The sequence below is a fragment of the Dasypus novemcinctus genome, chromosome X (assembly GCF_030445035.2).
Source record: "Dasypus novemcinctus isolate mDasNov1 chromosome X, mDasNov1.1.hap2, whole genome shotgun sequence".
Classification (NCBI taxonomy): Eukaryota; Metazoa; Chordata; class Mammalia; order Cingulata; family Dasypodidae; genus Dasypus; species Dasypus novemcinctus.
In genome coordinates, this window is record NC_080704.1 from 179,446,855 (window position 1) to 179,469,730 (window position 22,876).

The 22,876-nt window shown below is 68.6% G+C and overlaps 2 protein-coding genes across 14 annotated transcripts; both read right to left on the reverse strand.

Moving 5' to 3' along the window:
- Window positions 1–19: 19 nt before the first annotated feature.
- SRPK3 (SRSF protein kinase 3) lies at window positions 20–4,346 on the reverse strand. The gene is made up of 14 exons (XM_004457085.5): window positions 4,233–4,346; window positions 4,036–4,166; window positions 3,782–3,890; window positions 3,567–3,654; window positions 3,184–3,271; window positions 2,564–2,836; window positions 2,451–2,476; window positions 1,814–1,937; window positions 1,479–1,718; window positions 1,298–1,398; window positions 843–950; window positions 695–764; window positions 531–623; window positions 20–391 (listed from the first exon to the last, which is right to left on the reverse strand). Exons 1-14 carry the CDS (start codon window positions 4,337–4,339, stop codon window positions 207–209), a joined length of 1,743 nt encoding a protein of 580 aa, XP_004457142.2. The 5' UTR covers window positions 4,340–4,346; the 3' UTR covers window positions 20–206.
- Window positions 4,347–5,607: 1,261 nt separating this feature from the next.
- On the reverse strand, window positions 5,608–21,179 carry PLXNB3 (plexin B3). 13 transcript variants are annotated; one of them, XM_058291752.2, is made up of 37 exons: window positions 20,683–20,794; window positions 19,213–19,288; window positions 16,782–17,807; window positions 16,182–16,361; window positions 15,473–15,601; window positions 15,296–15,396; window positions 14,702–14,834; window positions 14,397–14,553; window positions 14,197–14,305; window positions 13,989–14,103; window positions 13,773–13,898; window positions 13,589–13,705; window positions 13,308–13,401; window positions 13,054–13,223; window positions 12,728–12,879; window positions 12,412–12,517; window positions 11,675–11,805; window positions 11,286–11,462; window positions 11,011–11,206; window positions 10,683–10,922; window positions 10,233–10,394; window positions 9,998–10,149; window positions 9,761–9,861; window positions 9,455–9,678; window positions 9,167–9,345; window positions 9,019–9,085; window positions 8,538–8,699; window positions 8,372–8,450; window positions 8,150–8,253; window positions 7,961–8,054; window positions 7,618–7,790; window positions 7,218–7,378; window positions 6,818–6,965; window positions 6,596–6,660; window positions 6,445–6,520; window positions 6,259–6,320; window positions 5,608–6,020 (listed from the first exon to the last, which is right to left on the reverse strand). In XM_058291752.2, exons 1-37 carry the CDS (start codon window positions 20,775–20,777, stop codon window positions 5,720–5,722), a joined length of 5,940 nt encoding a protein of 1,979 aa, XP_058147735.1. In that variant the 5' UTR covers window positions 20,778–20,794; the 3' UTR covers window positions 5,608–5,719. The 13 variants fall into 13 exon arrangements, with proteins under 13 accessions (XP_058147735.1, XP_058147739.1, XP_058147734.1 ...); XM_058291756.2 differs by lacking the exon at window positions 20,683–20,794 and adding an exon at window positions 21,096–21,179 and having other exon boundaries at window positions 8,372–8,699; window positions 19,213–19,334; XM_058291751.2 differs by having other exon boundaries at window positions 7,218–7,342; window positions 8,372–8,699.
- Window positions 21,180–22,876: the final 1,697 nt, after the last annotated feature.

Below are 22,876 nucleotides of genomic sequence, written 5' to 3' on the forward strand. Positions count from 1 at the left end.
CACTTCCAGGATGCGGGCCTTTCCGTTCAGACTTTATTAAGAAAAAAATACACCGCTTCCCGTGCAGGCGCCCCTGCCGGGCTCGGGGACCCAAACCACCATCCGAGGCGGGCTGGCCCCGGCCCGTTGGCCCTGCCATGGAGGGTAGGAAGCGCACACGTGGCAGGGTGGCAGGGCACAGCCGTGGCGAGCCAGGCCCGGGAGCCCTAGGGGTTGAGCCACGGGTGCCGCAGGCAGTCGGCGGCGCTGGCCCGCTTCTCGGGGATGTACTCCATCATGGGCAGCAGGAAGGCGCTGAACTGCGTGGCCTGCTCCAGGGGCCACTCGTACTTCTCTATGAGCACCTCGTACAGGCCCCAGTGCTTCAGGTTGTGGATGTGCCGCAGCTCCCCTGTGGTGGGCGGGGCCAGGGCCTCAGGCTCCGCCCCCAGGCTGCCCCCCTTCAGTATCTCAGGGCCCCGGCCCCCCCAGCCCCGCCCCCCGCCTTCACACCCCGTGGCCAGAGCTCCGCCTGCCCTCGCGGACCCCACCTCTCCGGTTGAAGAACTCCCGGGAATAGCGGCCGGAGAGGGCGAACGCCGGGGGGATGGCTCCCAGGAGCTCCACGATGTGGGCGATGTGGTCTGCGGGCAGAGGGCGGGTTGGGGGCCCAGCCAGCACCCCGCCTCCGGGCACGGGGCCTGCCTCCACCCACCCTCGTCACGGCTGTAGTCCTCTCCGGAGTGAGGCTCGAACAGGTAGTCGCCAGTGGCCAACTCGAAGGCCTGGAGGAGGAAGGCAGGGGAGAAGTGGAGGGCAGGGCAAGGGGGGCGGTGAGGGGGAGCCCGCACGGCCCCTCCTACCATGCACGCAGTGCTCCAGATGTCCGCCGGGGGGCCGTACTCGGCGCCGATCAGGACCTCCACGGCCCGGTACTGCCGCGTCTGGATGTCCTCCGTGAAGTGCTTGTGCTGCAGGCAAGGGAGGTCTGGGGACAGGGCCGGGGGCCAGGCCTGCCCCCGCTGCCCCGGGCCTGTGCCCGGCCCTCGCGGACTGCGCAGGGCTCGCTTTCTGGCTCAGGAGTCCCGGTGTCCCGTGTCCCGGGTGGGACCCTCTTTGGCGCCCATGGCTGCCCCTGTCCCCCCGTGGGTCTCTTGGCTTAGGGCCAAGGCGCCAGGGCCTGGCGGGTTTCTGTGGCCCAGGCAGCGTCGCTGGCGACGTTCTGACAGCCCTGCATCAGCACCGGGGAGGGGGTTGAAGCCCCGGCCCCCCACTAAGCAAGCGGTGGGTGTGTGGGCTCCCTGAGCCCCGCTCGTACCACCCAGCAGGCGTTGCCCAGGTCTGCGATCTTGACCTTGATCTTGTCTGCATTCTGGGGCTCCAGGGGGTTCACCAGTAGGTTTGAGGCACCGAATGGGGCTGGGGAAGGAAGAGGAGGGGCAGGGCCTGAGCCAGGAGCGCCCCCGCCTGGCCCTGCCTGCTGCCCACACCCCACTTACTGCTGGGGGAGAGGAGGCCCCCGGTTTCCCGCTGGTTGGAGGATCCGGAGAGGACGGAGCACGAGGCCGCGGAGAAAAGGGAGCCCGAGAAGCCCGAGGTCTGCGAGCCGGGGCTGAGGCTGCGCTCACCCCCCGGGGCTGGCGACGACGAGGCCGGGGAGGGGCCCGCACCGGCGCCCCCGGCGTGGCAGCCAGAAGAGGAGGTGGAGCCGCTGCCCCCCTCCAGTTTCGGGCTGGCGTCTGCGGAGAGGGGCCGGAGGTGGGTGACAGCGTTGCCCCACCCCACGGCCCGGTGCACCCCACAGCCCGGCGCCCTCCCTGGCCCTCGCCCCCACCTTCGGCCGCGGCCTCCATGGCCTCCAGCCTCTGCAGGTCGCGCAGCCGCTCCTCCAGCAGCCGTTTCTGCTGTTTCTGTTTGCGCCTCAGCTTCTTCCTCTTGTTTTTGGACAGCCTACCAGTCTGCCATCAGAGCCAGGGGCACCCAGACAGTTCCCAGCGCCCCTCCCCTGCCAGGGAGGCCTCCGGGCCCCGAGGCTGCCCCCCTTCTGTCTCCTGCTCCCCGCAGCCCCTTCCCTCCTCAGGAGGCGGGGCAGCCCTTTTGAGACGGCCCCGCGCCTCCCTCAGAACGCGCCAGCGGAGGGTCCTGGTGCCTGGTCTCGGGGGCACCTGCTGCCCTCCAGCGCCGGGGCCTTCCGTCCTCTCCCCCTCCACGCCCAGCCCCACACCTGCCCCGGAGGAGGGGCGCTCCATGGGGGGAAGGAGGAAGCGTGTGGCCCGGGGGCCGGTGGAGCTTGCCGTCCAAGTGGAGGCAGGCCGGTGGGGAGCCCTGGGTGAGGTGGTAGGGAGCCCAGCAGCCACGGAGAGCAGCAGAGCCTGGGACTCCGCCCCGTGGACCCACTTCCCAAGAACCCACTGTGGGCGGCAAGGGGGCCTCCAGCTGACTTAGAGAGAAGACAGGTGTCCCCAACTTACCCAGACCTCCTGGGGGGCAGTGCTGACTGGGGAGGGGGCCGCCAGAGAAAGAGAGAACCAGGGTCAGGGAGCGGCTCAGGCCCGAGACCCGCGCCCGCCGCAGTGCCCAGTACCTGTGGCCCGTGAGGGCGGCGGGACCCCCGCCTGCTGCCACGCCGTGGCCTCGGCGGCCAGGCGCCTGATGTAGGCATCGCCCACGCACAGCAGGATGTTTTCGGGCTTGATGTCGGTGTGGATGACCTTGCACTTGGTGTGGAGGTAGTCCAGGCCGTGCAGCACCTGCCGCACGATGCTCTTTACGCAGGGCACGGGCAGGCCCTGGTAGTTGGACTTGATGATCCACTTGAGCAGCTGGTGGCCCAGGACCTCCAGCACCATGCACACATCTGGGGCCGGCGAGTGAAGGCGCGGGGGCAGGCAGCCAGTGGTCCCCTCCGCCCGGCGCGGTTATCTAGAGCAGCCCTTGTCACTCTCAGGGGCGTGCCCGTTTGGACAGCGCCACGTTTGGCGGTCACCCTAGAGAGAGGGCAGCCCTGCACCCCTGCTGCAAGGAAGGCGCTGCCGCAGAGGCGGCCCCTCCCGAAGGGGTGGGGCATCTCCTAGGCCAGACGCCCAGGAGGGGGTGCGCCCCTGCTGTGCAACCAGCCCGCCGGGCCCCCTGGAGCCGGGAAGCCCCTGTGCCCTTGCACTGCCCGTCGAGAGAGGCCCCAGCAGCTGGGGCTGCCAAGGATACGGACGCCGTTAACCCCCGAGATCCTGAAGTCATCGATAAGCTGCACAATGGTCTCTCTTTTGGGGTCGTTGGGGTCGCTGTCTCGGACCTGGAGCAGAAGTCAAGGCCCACGGCCAGCTCCAAACCCCTCCTCGCCCGCTGCTCCCCTCGGCGGTGCCCACTGCCCCCCAACCCCGCCCTCCCCCCCCCCCCCCCCCCCCGGTGGGCCCAGGCTGGAAGAAAAGTCCTCCCGGCCTTCCAAATCCTCCCAGTTCCGCAGAGCCAGCTGGAGCCCTGCTCCTCCGGGAGGCACCACGCCCGGGGGCCCCAGCAGGCCCTGTCCCCGCACTGCCAGGCCCCGGGCAGCTCCGTGGGGCTGCGCGCGGGGAGGGGAGGCGCCTCACACATTTCAGGAGCTTGATCTCATCCACAGCTGTCTCCGTGTAGTGCCCGGCGCTCTTCACCACTTTCAGGGCCACAAATCGCTTGCGCCTGCAACGCCGAGCCCCACGTCGGCCGGGGGCGCCGCGGCGGCCTCACCCAAGGCCGGAGCGTGACGGGGCCGCTGGCCACGCCCCCCCCGGGGACCGAGGGGCAGGGAGGCCCCCGGCCCACTCACTGGATATCCCAGCAGAGCCAGACGGTGGAGAAGTGGCCCCAGCCCAGCTTGCGCACCACGTGGTACCGCCCGTTGAACAGGTCGCCGATCTTGACCGGGTAGTAGCCGCCTGGCGAGGGGAGGTGACACCACGGCGGGCTGCCTCGGGCCTCTGCCCCAGCCGGCCGCCCGCCCACCTGCCTCTGGGCCTCCCGATCTCTGCCGAGCGTGGAGCCCCTCCTCCTCCCCGGGCTGGGCCCTGGTCCCGGCCTCACCCTTGCAGTAGTCCTTGGGGTCCTCCTGCTCCTCGTCATCGGAGCCCAGGAGCCCCGGCAGCGTCTGCGGGGCCGGCGCGGCCAGGGCCAGCTCGGAGCCCGAGGACTCGGGCCCGCACGAGGCCTGCGAGCTGCGGGGGGTGCAGGGGTAAGGTCGGGGAGGCGCCCGGGGCCCCGCGGCGCCGGGCCCAGCCTACCTGCTACTGCTGCCACTGTCACCGCCCGCGTTGGCGCTCATCCCCGCCCGCCGCTCCGGCGCCCCCGGGCCGGCTGCTCCTGTGGGGCCCGGCCGCGGCCCCAGCATTTATAGCCTCGGCCGCTGATCTCACCCGCCTTTATAAATAGCCTCCCAGCTGCTCGGCTGTGGGCAAGGTATGCGGGCACGGGGAGGGGGCGGCGGCAGCGCCCCGGCCCCAGGGCCGCCGAAGGGCCAACCCCGCGGGGCTCAGGCTGAGCCCCGGTGCCCCAGGGCCAGCCGATAGGGCCCAACCTTGTGAGGACCCAGCAGCGACCCTGCCACCAGGCCGAGTCCCCGTGGGTGGTCCTTGTGGAACATTCTCCGGCTTCCTGCTTGGCCCCTGGGGAGGCCCCTCCTGGGGGTGACCCTTCCCAGAACCTCATTCCTGTCCCCCCCCCCGGCCTGGTTCCTGCTTTTCCTGTGGCTCAGTGACCCCTGAAATGGGCAGGAGCCCAGCACCTGCTCCTTGCCACCTGCAAATTGGAGTTCTTGTGGGGCATGAATTGAAGGCACCTCGTCTGTTCGGCCAGAAGTGTCGGGGCCCACCCAGTGGTGCCTTGGGGCCGCACCAGTGTCCCACATGGTCTCCCCAGGTGGACCCCACGGGTATGTCTCCATCAGCTTCTGCCACATGCCACTGCAGGCTCCACACACTGGGGTGGCAGCAGGGACTCCCCCCACCGGCCCTGCCTGCTCCTGCGCTCAGGAGCCACGAGGCCTCGGCCCCAGCCCAGCCCTGTGTGTGCCACGGTGACAGAGGGAAGCCCCAGGACTTCGGATCGGTTGAAATGGGGTTCCAGCAAGGTGGGTGGAAGCCCCCGGGCAGGGCTGGGCCTGCTGACAGAAAGACAGGCAGGCCTGGGCACCTCCACGTGAACTGCACCCACAGTGGTAGGGGGGAGGGCAGGCCTCTGGGTGGCCACGGGGCATCAGCTGGGGTGGGGGGCCAGTAGCCTGGACTGCCAGCAGAGGCTGACAGACACTTTTGCTCTTCCTACCATTCTAGATGCTTCCGGGAGAAATGCATGGTGGTGGGAGGTAGGAGTGGAGGCAGGAGGCCAGTTTCAGGGGGCTGCTGGGGCACTCAGAGGAAAGCAGGGGGGCCAAGGACTGGCCTGCCTGTCCCAAGACCGCAGTGATGTGGTCCCACGTTCCTGCACCCCGAAAGCCCCGGAAGGGGGCAGGGCAGGGAGGGCAGCTTCCCCGCAGGGCCAGAGGGTGAGCAAGGCGCCTAAGGAGTCCCAGCCGAAAGTGGGGCTGTGGGGGCTCCCAGCCAGCCAGATTAGGGAGGGCAGTTCCGCTGAGGGGTCTCCCAGGGGAGGCAGGGGCTGCGCTTTTTCTAAAAAGGCATATTTCGATTTTATTTCCAGATGTGATTTTCCAGCAAGCAAATAAATACAGTGGTGGTGGGCAGAAAGGCAGAGAAGGGGTGGGGACCACTATAATTTAGAAGTGAGCCAAGGGAGGGGCATGCAGGGCGGACTGGAGGGCGGCGGTGGCTCCGGGGAGCCCACTGCTGGGCACCGCGCCTGGCTGCGCCCCCTGCCCCCCGCTCTGCCAGCCCCTCAGTCCTGGGCTCCATCCGGGGCTCGTCAGGCACGACATCGGGGGGTCCTGCCGCTGCTCCTGAGCTGGCCGGAGCTCACAGGTCGGTGACTTTGTTCTCCACCAGGGCGGCAAGCTGCTGCAGGCGGCAGGCCAGCTGCATCTTCTGACTGACGGGGTCACTCTCCAGGGCACTGATGATCTGCCCGGGCACAGCAGGGGCCCACCTTAGGCCCCAGTCCACCTCCCGCTGGCCCAGGGCCTATCTCCCCCCTACCCCCCACCCCCAAGCACCCACTTCATGTCACGAATGTCTGGATTGGGCCTCACCTCCCTCCTCCCACCCCCAGGGCTGGTTCATGGGGTTCCCTCTGCTCCCGGAAGCCCAGGTGGGGGCCCCCCCCCCAGAGTGGTGACCGGGCCTCACCTGGTCGTAGTACCTGTGGATGTGGGTGTAGAGCTCCTGCAGGGCCTCCAGGCAGTGGGGGGCAGAAGTGTAGTTCTGGGGGCAGCACGCGGAGTGGGTAAGGCTCCCCTCCTCCCTGTAGCCAGCCCCGGGCTCCCGCCCCTGCCCCATCCTTCTCTCTCCAAATGGGCAGGGGTGCACCCCCCGGGCCGTGCCTCACCCCAGACAGCTCGGCCAGGGCCGAGTTCATCTCCTGGTAGCTGGTGGGGGAGCTCTGGCGAATGTCGGCGTAGTATCTGGAGCAGGCGTGGGGACAGGCTCAGGGACCCGCCAGGCCCCGGGCCCCTGCCCTCGACCTGCCCGACACCTACTTCTCCACCATCTGCTTGTAGCGAGGGATCTCGCGGGCGTAGAGCAGTTTGTTCACGGGGGAGTCCTGTCCGGTGGGGGGGGGGAACCAGACCTGAGCTGGGTGGTGAAGGCGCTACCTCCCGGCCCCTCCCCCCACCGGCTCTTGGGCGGCGCCCAGGGCTCGGCACTTGGCCTGGGGCCTTCGCCGGCGAGGCCGCCCCTTGCCAGCTGCCCGCCCTCACCCGGCCCACTTTGTGCTCGGAGATGGTGCAGGAGTCGATGAAGGTCTGCGCGATGACGGCGAGGATGGCGTCCACGTTGTCTGACAGCCGCACGTCGAAGATGAACTGGGGGTTCTTCAGGGTGTTCACCCAGAACCGCAGCAGCAGGCTGGGGACACGGGCCGGGCCCGGGGGCTGCCATCCCAGCTCCCGCGGGCCCCCCAGCCGCCCTGGCCCCCACCCCCCCGCCCCGCGTGTTTGGACGTCAGGCGGCCCTGGGAGCTGTCCCCGTGACCCAGCTGCCGGAAGTCAAGGGTGGGCAACGCCGGGCCCGGGTGCCGGTCGCGGCCCAGACGCCCCCTGCCCTCTCTGGGCCTCGAGGTGCCCACGTGCACGGTGTGGGGGCACACGGGGTTGGCACCTGTTGGTCTTCCAGATGTGCAGGGTCTCCGCATCCTCGATGCCGTGCTTCAGCGCCAGCTCATCCAGGAAGTCGAACAGGTACTTGACCGCGATGGGCACCGGGCGGTTCACGCTCAGGATGGCCTGGAACGTGTCGTCCACGAACTTCTGCAGCGTGCCCTGCCAAGTGGGAGGGGGCCCGCCCGCCGGTTTGGGGGGCGGCCGTGGGGGGTTTGGGGAGCAGGCTCCTGGGAGGCAGGGCGCGTGCGGGAGAGGGCCGTGGGGCGGGGCAGGGCCGGCTGCCCCCCAGAGGCCCTCGTCCCTTCCCCCCCCGCCCATCCCCCGCCACCCCGCGGCGGCCCCCCCCACCTCCGGCTGTGCCTTCCACCTGCCCCCACCTCCCCCAGGGCCGCCCGGACCTTCATGGAGAGCAGGCGGGTGAGGTAGATTTCCGGGATGGCCTTGGCCCGTGCCCGCTCCCGCTCCCGCAGGCTGCTGCGCCGTGGCTTGGCCCCTTCTGGCTCCTCGGTGGCCTTCACCAGATGCCAGAGGCGCACCCCGCCCTCGTCGCCGTCCTCGAGCATGGGGATATCTGAGGGCCCAGAAGCCCTGGCCTCGTTCCCAGGGCCTGGCCCCTCCGGCCCGAGGACCCCCACCTCCCACTCACCCAGCGGGGGAAGGCCGGGTGGGAGGAGAGGGGAGGGCAAGTGGGGGGTGGGGAGGGGCAAGCCGAGGAGAGGAGGGCGCGGCCCAGGGACTCACTCTCCCCGGAGGGGCAGCTCTGGGCCCGACTCTGGGAGACGGCGCCCCCGTTGTGCAGCTGGGGGATGAGCCCCACTGTCGCGCCATCTGGGACCTGCGGGAGGGGAGCGGAGGGCCAGGCTCCTTTGTAGGCGGTCCGAGACCAGGGCCAGACCCACTGCCACCTTGCGGGACCCCCCGCCCCCGCACCTTGTAGTGCTGCAGGGTGTTAAGCCTCTTCCAGTGGCTCTGCGTCACCGAGGTCAGATCCTCATCCGACAGGGTCAGGTGACCGGCCAGGCCCGAGCGCCACTCTGGAGGGACACGGGGAAGCCACTTTGGGCAGGCAGAGCTGAGGCCCCTGCAGGAGAGGGCCCAGGAGGGGCAGGGCAGGGTGGGCGTGCAGGGAAGGAGGGGGGCGGGCTGGCTCACCCAGATCTAGGGCCTGCACCGAGGGCCTCTGGGAGAAGGGCGTGCCCTTGTAGACCTGGTCCAACACCTTCTCCTTGACCTGAGTGATGGTGTCCGTGTCGAGCACGCGGGCCGGCACGCGCTGCTCCCCGCTGCCCCCCGCGGCCCCGCCCGGGCCAGGGCCCACCAGCACCATCAGCGTCAGCGGCCGGAACTCCACGTCCTCCCGCAGCAGGCGGCTGTCGTTCAGGGTCCGCTTGGCCTTGCCCGTCACCGCGTCCACAGGGCCCTTGTCCACCTGGTACTTGATGGCCCGGAAGAGCATGTACAGCGGCTCCCCAGCCACTTCCTACGGCCATCAGGACAGGCAGGGGTCGGCCGGGCGGCCGGGGGACAGCCGGCCCTCCCGAGGGGCTGAGGCAGGGGCGGTCCCCGAGGGTAGATGATAGCAGGCCTGGGGCGGGAGACCTGGGCCGTGGCAGGTCCTTCTCGGCCTCCACCTCCCATCCCACCTGACAAAGGGCTCGGAGCCCTGGTCCCTTCTGGGTGCCCCACCGGGACCCCTTAGCCACCCTCCTCTCATAGGCCCCTGGGGCAGATGTCAGGCCACGGGCTAAGTCCCCAAGGCGGGGAGAAGGGTGCCGTCCAGGCTGGGCAGGGCCCCTCACCCTCAGGAACGTGTAGAGACAGATGGCTAGCCAGTTGGTGAGCAGCTTCTCCGCCATGGTCTCGGTCCTGGAGAGAAGAGGCCCCAGGTGACGGGGGCGTGCCGTGTGGCCCCCCTGCCCGCTGTGTCTGCGACCTGCGGCGGCCCACCTGCGCAGCATGAGCTTGGGGTTCTTGTCCACACAGTGGGCGGCCAGGTCGCTGAGCAGCGTCTGCAGGATGTCCGTCAGGTACTCAAGCTTGCCGTGTAGCGCCAGGGACAGCAGCGAGGCCACGTGGCAGCGGTCCCGCTGTGAGAAGCTGGGCTGCCCCTCCAGGGTACGGATGAGCTAGGCGAGCGGGGGAAGGGGACGTTCACTCCCAGGCAGCCCCTGCCCACACCTCCACGCGCACCTCGCCCCGCACACCCCAACTTCCTCCGCAGCCCGAGGCGCACACCGTGAGGAGGAAGAGCTTGCTGTTGAGAAGGTTGGAGAGCTGCGTGAGGCCCTGGCGCACGGTGGCGCGGCGGCCCTCCTCCTCGGGGCCATCGGGAGGCGGCTGCAGCGGGCGCCCGCGGTGGCCCGGGAAGAAGACACGCTCCGCGTACGTGCGGTAGTCCAGGAAGGGGATCCCGCTGGCCTCCAGATCACTGCTGAGGTCCGTCATCTCCGTCATCAGGTCTGCACACAGTGGTGTGGGCTCCAGCCAGGGGGAACCCTCTGCCACCATCCTGTCCCTGTCCCCACCTGGTCCCCGCCCCACCTGTGAACTCCTTGCGGCACTGGTCGCCCACGCCGACCTCCAGGTTCTCCAGCTGCACCAGAACCTTCTGGTAGTCGCGTAGGGCTTGCTTGCTCTTGTGCCTGGAGCCCAAGGGCCAGGGGTCAGCCGCAGGCGCCCCCTGGCCAGGTGGTGGGTGGGGAGACTGCGTGGGCTCGGGAGGGAGACTCCCACGAGGGGCGGAGGCAGGGGCGGGTCGCCGGCCCCCACCCCTCTCACCTGTACATGAGCGTGAGGAGGAGCACGGCGGCGATCAGCACAGCGGCGCCGATGCCCAGGCCCACCTGAGCGCCCACGGGGAAGGCGGCCAGCGCGGGCTCCGCCTCGTACTGCACGGGGCCCAGGGCCAGGCGCACGTTGCCCATCTGCACCTGGGGGCGGAGGGCTCCTGAGCGCCCTGGCCCCCGCGCCCTGGCGCCCCCCTCCCGGCCCCGCCTCGGGGGCCCGGCCTCACCACGAACTGCGGCAGGGTGCTGGAGCCGTTGGCCGGGCGCGGGGCCCGCGGGGGCGGCTCGCAGTACAGGTGGGTGAGCGTGAGCGTCTTCACCAGGCACTCCCCGGCCCCGATGCGCACGCGCACCTCCTCCTTGCTGATGCCCAGGTTGAGGCCCTCGCCCTGGGAGCGGCCGGGCGAGTCTGAGCCGGGCGCGGCCCCGCCCCGGGCCCCGCCCCGGGCCCCGCCCCCGGGCCCCGCCCCCGGGCCCCGCCCCGCGCCGCCACCCCGCCTCCAGAGCCGCCGCGCCCCGCCCCTGGTCCCGCCCCTCCCCGCCTCCAGCGCTGCCTGCCCCGCCCCCAGCACCGCCCTGGCCCCGCCCCACCCCCAGCACCGCCCCCCAGCACCACCCCGCTCCGCCCCCAGCACCGCCCTGGCCCCGCCCCGCCTCGCCCCACCGTGGCCGCTCACCTCCACGTCCAGCACGTGGCCCGGCTTGAGGCGGTAGGGCCCGGCCGCCCCGTCGCGGCTGAGCGGGGCCAGGCGGGGGTTGGGCTGGTAGCGGAAGTCCTGGCCGCCGCTGGCGCGGGCGAAGTCCACCCGCACGTTGTCCAGGTGGAAGAAGACCTGGTGCGGGCGCGCCCCGTCGGGCACGGCGGGGCTCAGGCACAGCAGGAGGCTGGACGAGTTCACGGCGCAGACGGTGGAGCACTGTGGGGCGGCCGGGCAGGGTGAGCCAGGCTCCCCCGCGCGCTCCCAAGGGGCGGGGCGGCCCCGCAGCCCACGGGTGGGGGCTCACCTGCAGCCAGCCCTCCGCAAGCTGGATGCAAGCCTGGGGGGCTGCAGCGGCGACCCCACAGCTCAGCGGCCTCGGGTCCGGGGGCCGGGCCAGCGGCCCCCCAGCCTGCCCTGCCGCCGCCTCCAGCTTCACCGACAGCAGGGGCCGCTGCACCACGTCCAGGCCCGTCCCTCGGACACGGATCAGCCGCCCACCCCTGTGCAGGGACAGCAGTCAGAGGACGGGGCGGGCGGGCCCCAGTGCCCCCTGCCCCCTGGGTGCACGGCGCTCCTCACCCCCAGAAGCTGGTGCTGGGCTCTGCCGCCAGGAGCTGGGGGTCAGGGGTATAGAGGAAGGGGCTGCCGGGCAGCGTGCGCTGGGCGTGGCCAAAGACCACGCGAACGACGACCTCTCCTGGGGCTGCCTGGGGCATGGTGTGGCACACGATGGCATTGGGGCACACGGGCTCCTGGCTACGGGGGCAGTGGGGAGAGAGGAGAGGCGTCACCTGGGCCCTGCCAAGCTGCCCTTCGTCCTGGAGCCAGGGCCCTTCCTCAAGGAGGGCAGTGCCAGTGGGGGGGGGAGCACAAGGTCTTTGAGGGGTGAGCCTGCAGCCCACCAGCCCCCATGGTCCAGAAGGGGACGCCGACGCCCCCAGGGAGTGCCCTGCCTGCCGCCTACTCACATGGGACAGGGCTGGCCCCCCACGAAGGCACTGACGTTGCCTCCTGTCTGCAGGTGCTGCCCATGGATGGTGAGCTGGGTGCCCCCCGCCTGGGGGCCGCGCCGGGGACTCAGGCTCAGAAGGACGGGATCCTGGAGGACAGGGTGGGCTGGGGCAGGCACGCAGGCCGACCCGGCACTTCCCCACCTGGCCCGGTCCCCAAGGCCCTTGGGCTGCCCGGCGCAGCCATGATTCTCAGCTTTATCCCGGGGGCCACCGCTAACCATACTTTCCTTCCGGAAGCACCCTGGCTTCTGCAGTCCACGGCCCATGATGGGTCCTCTTCTCTCTTCCCTGTCCATCTCTCCCCTCGGGATGGCCTCCTCCTCTGCCACAGCTTGCACCCCCCAGGCCCCCAAGCTCCACAGCCCAGAGTCCAATTGCCTCCTTGCTGCCCGTCCTTGGGGTGCCTCACACGGCAAACGGACTCCCTGATGCTACCCCAGCCCCGCTCCCCACTGTTCCTGCCCCGGGCTCCCCGCCCTGGAAGGGCCCTAGCAGGACTTAGGAGGGTGCTGGAGGCAGCCCGAGTCCTCTCTCCCAGGAGGCAGATGCCTGACAGCTCCCCCTCCTGTCTCCGCTGGCACCCCAGCCCACTCTCTGCTCTGCTGCTCCCCTCAGGTCAAGTTCAGAGCCCTCACCTTGGTGCCCAACCCCTCTTGCCCGCCCTTCCTGCCGTCCCCAGGCTGGGCACTGACCTGGTAGGTGAAGCGCTGGCTGGAGATGCCTGGTGGCCGACTCCTAATGGCCACCTGGACCGGCCCAGCGGTGCCATTGGGGGCGGGCGACGTCACACACACAATCCTAGGGAGCCCGGCCAGAGTCGGCGCCAGCCATGGCCTGGACCCCGCGCCCCGTGGCCCCAGCCCCCGCCGGCTGCTCTCCCTCTTTTGCCCTCCCCGCTCCCCTGGCTTGTGTCCTTCTTCTGACCCCGGCTGCCAGCCTTTCTCTGGGGGGGTGCCCCTCTCTGCCGCTGCCTGCCTCGAGGGGCGGGCTCCCCCCCTGGAGTCTCACCGAGCCGAGATCTGGTAGAGAGCTGGGTCGGGGCGGCAGGGCCGGCCGGCCACGCGCACGGCGTCCTCTACGTCGGCAAAGTCCCGGCCGAGATTGGAGCCCAGGATGGTGAGGGCCAGGCCCCCCTCGGGGGGGCCGGTCAGGGGCTCAATCTGTCACGGGGAAGGAGGGCAGATGGGATCCCCCAAACCCACAGGCCTCGGGGACCAGAGGCCATGGGGGCTGGCTCAGATCCCTTGGGGCTGGCCCGGGAAAGGGATGGGACAGGGCAGGCTGGGTGGGAGCCCCGAGTTCCGCCCTGGAGTTGGGGGTGGGTGGGCGCTCACCGAGTGGATGCTGGGCGTGGGGCACACGGGCTCGGCAGCCCCAGGCGGGCACAGGGGCCCGTAGCGGCAGGCCGGCTGGCCATGGCTGCACCACACACAGCCCAGGCTCCCGTTGGCTGCCTGACAGTGGCTGCAGTCGGGGTGGCCCACTGCGCAGTCGTACAGGGTCACTGGAGAGGGGCAGGCGACACGCTGAGGCCCTGGCCCTGGGCCACGGGCCCGTACCCGCCCTGCCTCTGCCGCCCCCGGCTCACCGCGGAGAGGGGCCGCATTGTCCAGCCGCTGGACCTCGCCCCGGGTGACGTAGATGGGCACGGGGAGCTCCCGCTGGGACGTGGAGGGGCGGAACTGTGGCAGGAGGGCTGCGTCAGGCCCTGACCCCCCCCCCAGGGCACCCCTGGCTCCTCCAAGGCATCCCCCCACTAACGGGCACCACAGTCTGGTGCCCGGACTCCCCAGGACCCCGCGCTCACGGCTCTGGTGAGTGTGGGGGGCCGAGGAGGGCGGGCGCCGGGGGCCGGGGGCGGCCATCCACCTGCCGGGCCTCGCAGTGGATGAGGCCCGCGTCCCCAGCGCTCTCCTCCAGGACGGCGGGCAGCTTTTGCGGCTTTCCCGGCAGCTCCAGCCAGCAGTGGTAGGGGGCAGGCCGGCCCTGAGGGGAGTACACTGTCAGCGCCCCGGCCCCGCGCCAACCCCCCGCCCCGGCCCCGCACACTCACCAGGAAGTGCTGCAGGTTCTGCACGCGCAGGGCCAGCCGGCTCTCCCAGCCCACGGGCACCAGGGCGGGACCCGCCAGGCCCTCGACCCGCGGGCAAGCCTCTGGGCCACGCAGCTGGGTGTCCACCTGGGGAATAGAGACCCTTAGCCCACCTGGGCGGTGGCGGCGGAAGCGACAGGGCGAGAGGAGGCGGCCCCGCCCGTCAGCCCCACCCACCTCCTGGGTGCTGTAGACGGTCCTCTCGCCCTCTGGACAGTGTCCCCCATGCACGCACTGACTGCTTTGGGGGCACCAGTGGCACCGCCAGAGGCTGCCCACACAAGCGCGGCACCTGGAGGGGCAGGGCAGGGGGCTGCTCAGGCCAGGCACAGTCTGGGGTCCCTCTGCTCCGCCCCCCCACTAGGAGCCAGGCCCAGGGACTCACGGGGCCGCCACGTCCAAAGCCTGGACGGCGCCGCAGTCGTAGAAGGAGAAGTTGGCCGTCGCCACGGCCACGTCCTCGAACATCAGGGTCAGGGGCACGGTGACGTGATCTGGAAGGGATGGCGGGGGCAGGGCGGGTCACTGGCTCCACCCTCTCCGGCTCCTGACCTGGTCCCCCTGCCCTCCTCCGGGCCCCCTCACCTGTGCCTGGAGGGTTGGGTGGCACTTGGTCATGGGGAGGGGTGACACAGGCCACTTGGGGCCCTTCCACTTGAGCCAAGCTCTCGTAGTCCCCAAAGGCACAGTGGAAGTACTCATCCAGGGCCAGGGAAGGCAGCCGAGGGACAGACAGGGTGACCTGGGGACACGTGGGAGGGACACAGGGCAGGCAGCTGCTCTGCAGGACCCCCATCGCCCAGGGCAGAGTAGAGCTCAGGAGGGCCGGGCGGGGCGAGGCTGCGTCTTCCTGGGTGGCGACCCCCCCCACGCCCCGCGGGGCACCTCACCTCGCCCTGCTCCTGGCGGGGGTGGTGGGCCGGCTGCAGGGTCTGGATGTGCAGGCAGCGGCTGTCCCCCCCATAGCTCCACAGCCACTGGGCTGGCTGGGCCGCCCGCTCGCACTGGCCCTTCCGGGTACACCTGCCGGACAGGGCCGCCTGCTCACCCGGAGGCATGGGGGATTTGGAGATCCCCGGGTGACCAGCGCCAGGGCTGGGGAGGGTGGCCCGGCTGGAGGCCCGAGACCGGGGGGAGAGTGCCGGGGCCCCGTGGTCAGAGGAATTCAACGCCAGGGTACTTGACTGGGGGCCTGGCTTTGAGCGGGTGGGAGCTGCCAGGCACTGGGTGGCAAGGAGGACATGGACCTGATGTGGGAGCAGTGAGCCCCTGCAGGCTGCTGTGGGGAACATGGGCTGGAGAGGACCCGGGTGGCTGGGCAGGTGGCTGGGGAGAGGGGACGGAGGCCGGGCCCCAAAACAAGCGGGTTGGGGGAGGGTCAGGAGGGAACGCCAAGGACACGCGCGGGCTCACGGGCCAGGGCAGGCCGGGCGGGGCGGTCTGGGTCATGTCTCTGCCCGCCACGGGTGCCGGCCCATGCTCACCGGCCCTGGAGGACACACCAGCCACACAGCGGGTCCCGGGCCTGCAGGCAGCTGGCGCAGTCGGGGAACTGGGGGCAGGCCGCCACGGGCACCCGGGCCACCTGGGCAGGTGCGGGAGAGAGGCTGTGGGCACGGTGCCCGGGCCGCGCTCGCCCAGCCCCTCAGCCCCGCACTCACCTGCTGGGCCGTGAGGACGTAGAGGTGGCCGCCGCCGCCGTCCACCAGCAGGTCGGCGCTGATGGCCGAGCCTGCGGGCCCCACTTGCTGCGAGTGGTACACCTGGCCCCGCGAGCCGTTGAGAAAGACCTGGCAGGGTCGGAGGGGAGGGCTGGGCCGGCCTGCTGAGATACCGCCCCCCACCTGTCCCAACTCACGAGCACTCCCGGGGAGCCCCTGTCCCCATGGAGCCTGCTGCCCTGCCCACCCACCCAAGTGGCCCTTCGTGCCATTAAGAATGGGCCGGGCCCGCTGGCACCCAGCCCACCCACACCCCCTCAGCCTCACCAGGGCTGGGAACCCCCCGGGACCCAGGACACCAGGGTGGAGAGGCCCTTGGCCAAGCAGGGGCTCTTCTGTTGGGTGGGAGGGCCACTGTGGGGGACTACCAGGCCACAGAGGGGTAGGAGTTTGCCTCAGAGAATCTTCTGGGGCCAGGCTGGCTCTGAGGATAGGCACTGCCCACCCCACGCCTCACGCCCACCATGGACCGGGGGAGGTGGGGCTGCCACGGGGGGCTCCTGGGACCCCAGTGGGAGGTGGCACCAGCCAGCCGTGCCTGCGTGGTACAGCCTTCGGACACACCAGCCGGCCCCAGAGCAGGGGCCGGGGGCTGGGGGTGGGGCGCCTGTGGGACAGTGGGGGAGGACCCGGGCCGGGGGCCCCTTACCTTATGCAGCTGGCCCTGGGTGTCCCCCAGGAAGGCCAGCGTGTGCCCGTCCGCCTGGAGGGCCGCCACCGCGCTGATGGGCTGCCGGAGCCACAGCAGGGGCTCGGCCTCCAGGGGCCGGCGGCCAGCTATGGGGCTGGGTGTGTGCTCGTCACCGCAGGGGTACGACTCTGGGGAGTCCTGGGGGGGGGCAGGGAGGGGAGAGTTGGGGACCCCCAAAGTGGGAGGAGATGCCCCCCCACTCGGGGCCAGAGGACAAATCACCAGAGAAAGCAGCCGAAGTTTGAAGGGCAGAGCTGGGAATCCTGGGAAGACTCGATGGAGCAGGCCAGGGCCTGGGGGGGGACACTGCGCCAGAGAGCCCGTCCCGGGCCATTGGCCCCCCACCGAGTCGTGGGTGCACCGCAGAGGGGACCATGGTCTCCCCGACTGCCCCGAGAGCACAGGCCAGCGAGTGGCTCTCCCAAGCAAGCATCCGTCCCCACCCCCGGCGCCGAGCATGGGGACAGAAGGGGACAGAGGCTAAGGCCCTGAGAGAGAAGGAGATGGCGCCCTAGAGGCCAAGGGCAGACGTGGGGGCCTGGGGCCCCGGCCACTCACAGGGGGCAGGGTGACGCAGCGGGATGTGACGCCGTACTCCACGGTGGCTTCCTCCGCGCCGCTGGGGCCCCGGCCACCAGCCGTGTAGCAGAGCCGCCGGGCCTGCTCCATGCTGCCGTCCAGCTCTGCCAGCGGAAAGGCGCACAGGGCCGCCCGCGCCTCCCCGGGGCCCGCGGCAAACGCCCCCAGCAGGGCGCCCGGCCCGAGGAAGGCAGCCTGGATGAGGCCCTGTCCCCGGCAAGCCAGGGGCACCTCCACGTAGGAGTACAGGTTGGCATCGCCCAGACAGACGCGGGCCACGTAGGAGCGGTACTCGGTCTGCGCCCGGGCCCCGCGGCGGCGGAAGACGAAGTAGGCGGAGCGGGCCGTGGCAAAGGCGCCCACGTAGCTGTTGTTGTAGTCGGCGAAGTCGCCCACCACGAGGCGGCCCAGGCCCTCGCTGGAGAAGGGCTGCGGGCCGGCCAGCTGGCGCACGGCCAGGGGAGGGACCCCTCCCGACAGTTTGCCCGCCAGGCCCCGGGCCACCAGCAGGAGGTCTCGCCCGGGCCCGGGCACCACCAGGCCCACCGTGGCCACTCCCGGGACGTTGGCGGCCACGAACTGCCCGTCGCCGGGGTCCTCGGCCTGGTACAGCACCTCGGCCACGTCCTCCAGGCGCCGCTTCTCGCACACCCCCTGCCGCACCTGCCCGCAGGCCACCAGCTCGCGGGTGCCGCCGCTCACCAGCAGCAGCTGGTTGGCGTTGTCCATGAGCCGGGCGTGCGGGCACTCGGCCGGGTCGCGGAAAGGCACGCAGTCGGGGCTGTCGAGCACGGGGCCGGTGACGGCCACGGCCTGCAGCTGCAGCTCGGGGCTGAGCTGGAAGAGGCGGTTCACGGCGCCCACGTAGAGCGAGCCGGGGCCTGGCGCCAGCGCCAGGCGGTTGAAGGTGGTGTTGGGTGCGGAGAAGCGGCGGGCCAGGGCTGGGGGCGGCGGTGGCAGCAGGGACAGCAGCAGCAGCGGGAGGCGGGCAGCCATCACGGGGCGCTGGGGGAGAGCCGAGCTGGGTGAGGCTCGGGCGGGGCGGTGAAGGGCCCAGAGAGAAGGACGGGAGCAGAGGTACGGCAGGATGGGAGCCGGGGAGGGGGGTGGGGAGAGAAGACAGAGGGACAGACATCAGGAGGGACAGACAGGATGGGGGGACAGAGAAAGAGAGGGATGGCAAGAGAGAAGGGCGCTTTAAATGTGCAAAATAGAGTTGATTAAAAAACAAGAGAAGGGCAGAGGGAGAAGAAAGAGGGATCACCGAAGACAGAGAAACTGGGGCGAGGCCAGCTAGAGGGAGATGGGGAGAGCACGGGGACAGGCGCGGAAAGCAAACGGGATCTTCCATCCTTGACCGCTCATGTGCCTGCGCCACAGAGGAGCAGGTCCCGCAAAGGCCTGAGAACAAGGACAGAGGGCCAGAGAGGAGGCCGGGAGGAGGGGACGGGAGGTGGCCAGAGGCCAAGGCGGGGGGGGGGGGGGCGGGAGGCAGGAGAGAGCCCGGCGTCAGCCAGGCTGGGAGCCCCAAGTTGGGGGGGGAGGCAGGAGAGACGGCGGGCCGCGGGGACACCCTTCGGGGGCGCCCTGGGCAAGCTGTGAGGAGGCAGCCAGGGAGAAACTGAGGCAGCCAGGAAGCGGGAGGCCCAAAGCTGGCCAGGCGCAAGGGGCGAGGGTCAGGGCAGCTGAGGACAGCGGAGGGGGAGGGGGGGAGGCCCCTCAGTGGGGGAGCAAGACCCGAGGTGGGGCTGTGAGAAGAAGAGAGAGCCGGAAAGAGAGTGACACAGCCGAGTCAGGGGGAGAAAGGCTCAGGTGGCAAGTGGGGCGCGCGCGCCTGGGGCCCACCCCCCTCCCCTCCCCTCCGCCTCACCCCAGAAGCGCCCCGAGAGGCAGGATGGGCGTTCTGGCCTTGAGCTAGCCGCCCAGGACAAGTGTGCCTGGGTGACCAGGCTGGGCAGGAGACGCCAGCGTGTCCCCAGGCTGTGGGAGTCCCGCACGCCCCCTTCTCCTGACCCGGGACACAGGGCAGGGGGCAGAAGCTGGCGCGGGGCCTGAGTAGAAGTGGGGTCTCGTGCGGTCCCGCCGCCACTCAGTGCTCCCTGGCTGCCAGGAGCAGAGTCCAGTTCCCAGGGGCACGCGGCCATCGCCCTCCCTTGGGCAGGCGCCCTGGAGCCACTTATCAGAGGGACCCAGGCAGGAAGGCCCGACCTCCAGGGGCATGGGCACTTCCTCTCGACCCTGGGGCCATCTCCTGCGGCGGCTCTTGGCGCAGGCGGGTGCCGGTGGTGGGGGGAGGTGCAGAGGGGGTGGCACACCCCTCCCGGTGGGCCCCCGGGCCCTGCTCTGTCCCTTTGACCTTTCCCTGCCCCTTCCCAGGGACACCCCTGGGGACCAGGTGGCAGGCACTTACCGCCACGAAGGGATGCGACAAAAGGGGTCCCGGGCGGCGTGGGGCCGAGCAAGTGCGTCTCTTCAGTTCAGCTGCCCTGGGGCAGTGGCAACGGGCACAAGATGGCTGTGGGGGGCATTGTCCTGAGTGGGAGGGAGACGGTAGTGTCTCGGCCCTGTTCCCGCCGGCTGCCCTTCACCACAGCTGGCAGCCCTGCCTCTGCCCAACAATGTCCCCTCTGTCCCAAGTCCCAGGCACAGGGACCCGTTATCTGGTGCTCTTACCCCCACCAGGCCACTTCTGGACAGGGGGCTCCCTACCACTCCCCACTCCTGGGGAGACCTACCCCCCCCAGGATCTAGGGACAAAGGGACCAGGGTTTCCTCCAGCCAGAGAAATGTGACCCACGCAGCAAGTGGTGGCCACACCCCCCGGCCTGGGCCAGCACCCTCTGTGCCCGCTCTGCATGCTACGCCCTCGCCTCCTGGGCCAGGAGGCCAGCCTGCCCCCTCCAGGGTCGCTGCGAAGGGCCGCATGGACCACGGTGCCCCCACAGGAGGGCCAGAGGTGCCAAGCCCTCGAAATGCCAGCCTCAGCCTTGGGAGCCCTGGTGGCTGGCCGCGGGGCCCGGCCTGGGCCTCAATGCCTGCCTTTGTCCAGGCTGGGGGCAGGGGAGATGTGACAAAGGCAGCACATCCCAGGGACCGTCTCCCTCCACTGCCCCCCGCCCCCACTGAATGAGACCGGCCAGAGAGCCAGCGGCGGGCAGTCCCTGCCCAGCCCTGCCCCCGGGGCCTGGCAGAGTTGTGCCAGGTACAGCTTGGTGACGGTGCCAGCAGAGGATGCTCCAGAGAGGGGTCTGAGGCTCACGATCCACGGCGTGGGGGGTGGGTACTGGGACCCAGTTCTTAGCTTTGGGAGTGGCACCTGGTTGCTGCCCACTTACGCCCCCCCAAAAAAAAAACCCCCACCATCCTGGACGGGCCTGGGCAGGCGACCCCAAAGCCCGGGAAGTTGTGCTTTGGGGAGGGAGTGGCGGCTGGCAGCTGGCTCCCCGCCCACCCTCATAGGGCACCATCTGCACACCAAGCTGGCAGGGAAAGGGCCGCCAGCCGCGGGGCTCGTGGCGCCGGGTGTGCTCGGGTCGGGGCTCGGCAGCAGCGGTGCTCTCTGCCACCCGGCCGGGCCGGTTGGGTGGCTGTGGGGGCTGGGAGCCGGGCTGGCCTCCACCCCGTCCTGAGCCCCGCTCCGGGCTGGCACCAGCGTTCCCATTTGGGGGCAGAAGCCCCAGCTCCATGCCCCCCACCAGCTCCAGGGCCCCCCCACCCCGGACCCCAGGCCCCGGGCACCGGGAGGTGCCAGTGCCGGGTGGGGGCCTTTGCCTGACCTCGGCCAGCCTGCCCGGCAGCCCCCTGGCTTCTCCCTGGTCCGCACGGTCCCAAGGCAGCGCCCCTCAGCCTGGCACCCCGCGCGCCCCCCGCTCCTGCCTACCTGGGGGGCCGAGGAGCAGCTGGCGGCGCCAGGAGCGCGTCCCGGCGGAGCCCCGGTCTCCCTCCCCACAATGCAATCGCGCCCGCCCGGCCCATCCCGCGGGCCCAGCCTGGCAGGCCGGCCCCTCCCCGCCCGCCTCTTTGCCCGCCGGGGCAGGGCAGGGCGCTGCTGCCCTCTGCTGGCCACGGCGGGCACCGCAGAGGGCCTGGCCGCGGGCACCTGGCCGGGGCAGGTGAGAACGGGCCGCGCCCTCCCAGACGCTGGGCAGGTGGGCTCCCCGTCGCCTTCCAGGTACTGCCTCCTGGGCGCCAGGCTGAGGGCTTGGGGCTGGCTCCATTCCAGAGGTGATGCCTACCACCACCTGACCCCAGGATCTCACAAGCAGAACCACCTGCCAAGAGCCGAGACCCCACCTGGGGCCCCGCAGCCAGGAGAGAGCCTCTCTGGGTGGGCGCTGAAGGTCGCCGAGGAAGGCAGAGTCGATTCCAAGGGCGGCGAGAGCTTCCTACAGGAAAGGAAGTTTCACCTGACCTTGAACCACATGGTAGGGCCAGGTCTGACGTCTTCCTGGCCTCAGCGGCTGGCATGTGCTGACTCAGCTAGTCTTCCTGCCAGCCCAAGGAACACAGCTCTTTCCACTGCTTCACCAATGGGGAGACTGAGGCACAGAGGGGTTAGGAAACAGGCAGAGAGCCGCAGAGCTGGGAAGTGGCAAATACGGTGCCCGTGTTGTGTTGAGGATCTTTGCACCTCTATTCACCAGGACAATGGTAGATCTGTAGTTCTCTTTTCTTGTGAGGTTTTGCCTGGCTTTGGGATCAGGGTAACACCGGCCTCACGGAATGAGCTAGCAAGTGCTCCCTCCTCTTTGATATTCTTGCTGGGCTTTTAATGGACATTTCCCTGATTATTAGTAATATTTAGCCTCTTTCCATGTTTCCTATTCTGTGAAATACCTGTTCAAGCCTTGCCAGTGTTTCCATTTAGGTTGTGTCCTCATTATTTTGTAGGCATTCTTTATATATTCTAGATACCAGTCCTTCTGCTGTGTCTTCCCTCACTCTATTGCTTGTCTTCTCAGTTGGCCCCTGGTTTCCTTTGGTGACCAAAAGCTCTTCCTTTTAACACAATCACTTTTATTGATCTTGTCCTTTCTGGTTTGTAATTTTTGTCTGGTTTAAGAAATTCTCCCCACGTGATCATGACGATATTCTCCTGAGTCTTTTTTCTAAATCTTTTATGGTTTGTTTTTCATACTCAGGACTTCAATCAGTCTCAAATGAACTCGTTTGTAGATGGTGTGAGGTAGGGACCTAGTTTTGTTTTCCAAATGGATGTTTGTTTATTGTACCCACACCATTGCTTTCGTTGTCACCCCATTTTCTTTACTAAATCTTTCAAGGAAATCCTGTACTTGGGAGCTGCTTCTTTTTCTCCTCCTCACTCTCCCCTTCCCTCTCACTTTTCAAAACTATCTTGTCTATTCGAGGCCCTTTTATTTTCCATAGAAGTTTGAAAAGCAACTTGACAAGTTCCATGCAAAACTCGGTTTGAAATTTTTTTGGGGTGGGGGCAGATTTAGTTGAGTTTTGGATCACTTTGGGGACTATCCATCTCTAAATATTCCCTATCTATGAACATAGTGTGTTTCTATTTATTATGACACTTTAGGTCCTTTTGATAACTTTCCACAAAGGATTTGCCCATCCTTTGTTAGATATATTGCTAGGGACTTGATTATTTTATGCTATTGCAAATGGAATCTTATATATATTATATATATATAAAGCAGTTTTATTGAGAAATATTCACATGCCATACAATCCATCCAAAGTGTATAGTCAATGACTTTCAGTATCAGAGTTGTGCATTCATCACCACAATCAATTTGAGAACATTTTCATCCCTCCAAAACCGAAAAACCCCTTCCTCCTTAGCAGTCACCTCTCAAGCCCTCTTTCTTCCCCAACCCTACATAACCACTAGTGTAATTCCGGCTCTATAACTTTATGTACATTTTCTATAAATAAAATCCTACAATATGTAATACTTAATGTCTGATTTCTTTCACTTAGCATAGTTTTTTTAAAAAATTATAACTTTTTGAATCTTCTTTTAAATTCACTTTCTAACTGTGTGTGGCTGGTATATAGAAAAACAATTACTTTTTCGTATATTGATTTTGTTTGAAGAG

What these genes read in the sequence shown, in the direction of transcription:
- SRPK3 (XM_004457085.5), bottom strand. Translation starts at nt 4,339, where the DNA reads ATGCTGGGGCCGCGGCCGGGCCCCACAGGAGCAGCCGGCCCGGGGGCG. An exon ending in CCCCAAGGACTACTGCAAGG is followed by an intron (nt 3,891 to 4,035) that starts GTGAGGCCGGGA and finishes TCCCCTCGCCAG; the next exon opens with GCGGCTACTACCCGGTCAAG. An exon ending in CTGCCCCCCAGGAGGTCTGG is followed by an intron (nt 1,938 to 2,450) that starts GTAAGTTGGGGA and finishes CTCTGATGGCAG; the next exon opens with ACTGGTAGGCTGTCCAAAAA.
- PLXNB3 (XM_058291750.2), bottom strand. Translation starts at nt 20,777, where the DNA reads ATGGGCCGGGCGGGCGCGATTGCATTGTGGGGAGGGAGACCGGGGCTC. An exon ending in GGGGGCCAGCCCTGTCCCAT is followed by an intron (nt 11,463 to 11,674) that starts GTGAGTAGGCGG and finishes CTGCCCCCGTAG; the next exon opens with CCAGGAGCCCGTGTGCCCCA. An exon ending in TTGCGGAGGGCTGGCTGCAG is followed by an intron (nt 10,923 to 11,010) that starts GTGAGCCCCCAC and finishes GCCGCCCCACAG; the next exon opens with TGCTCCACCGTCTGCGCCGT.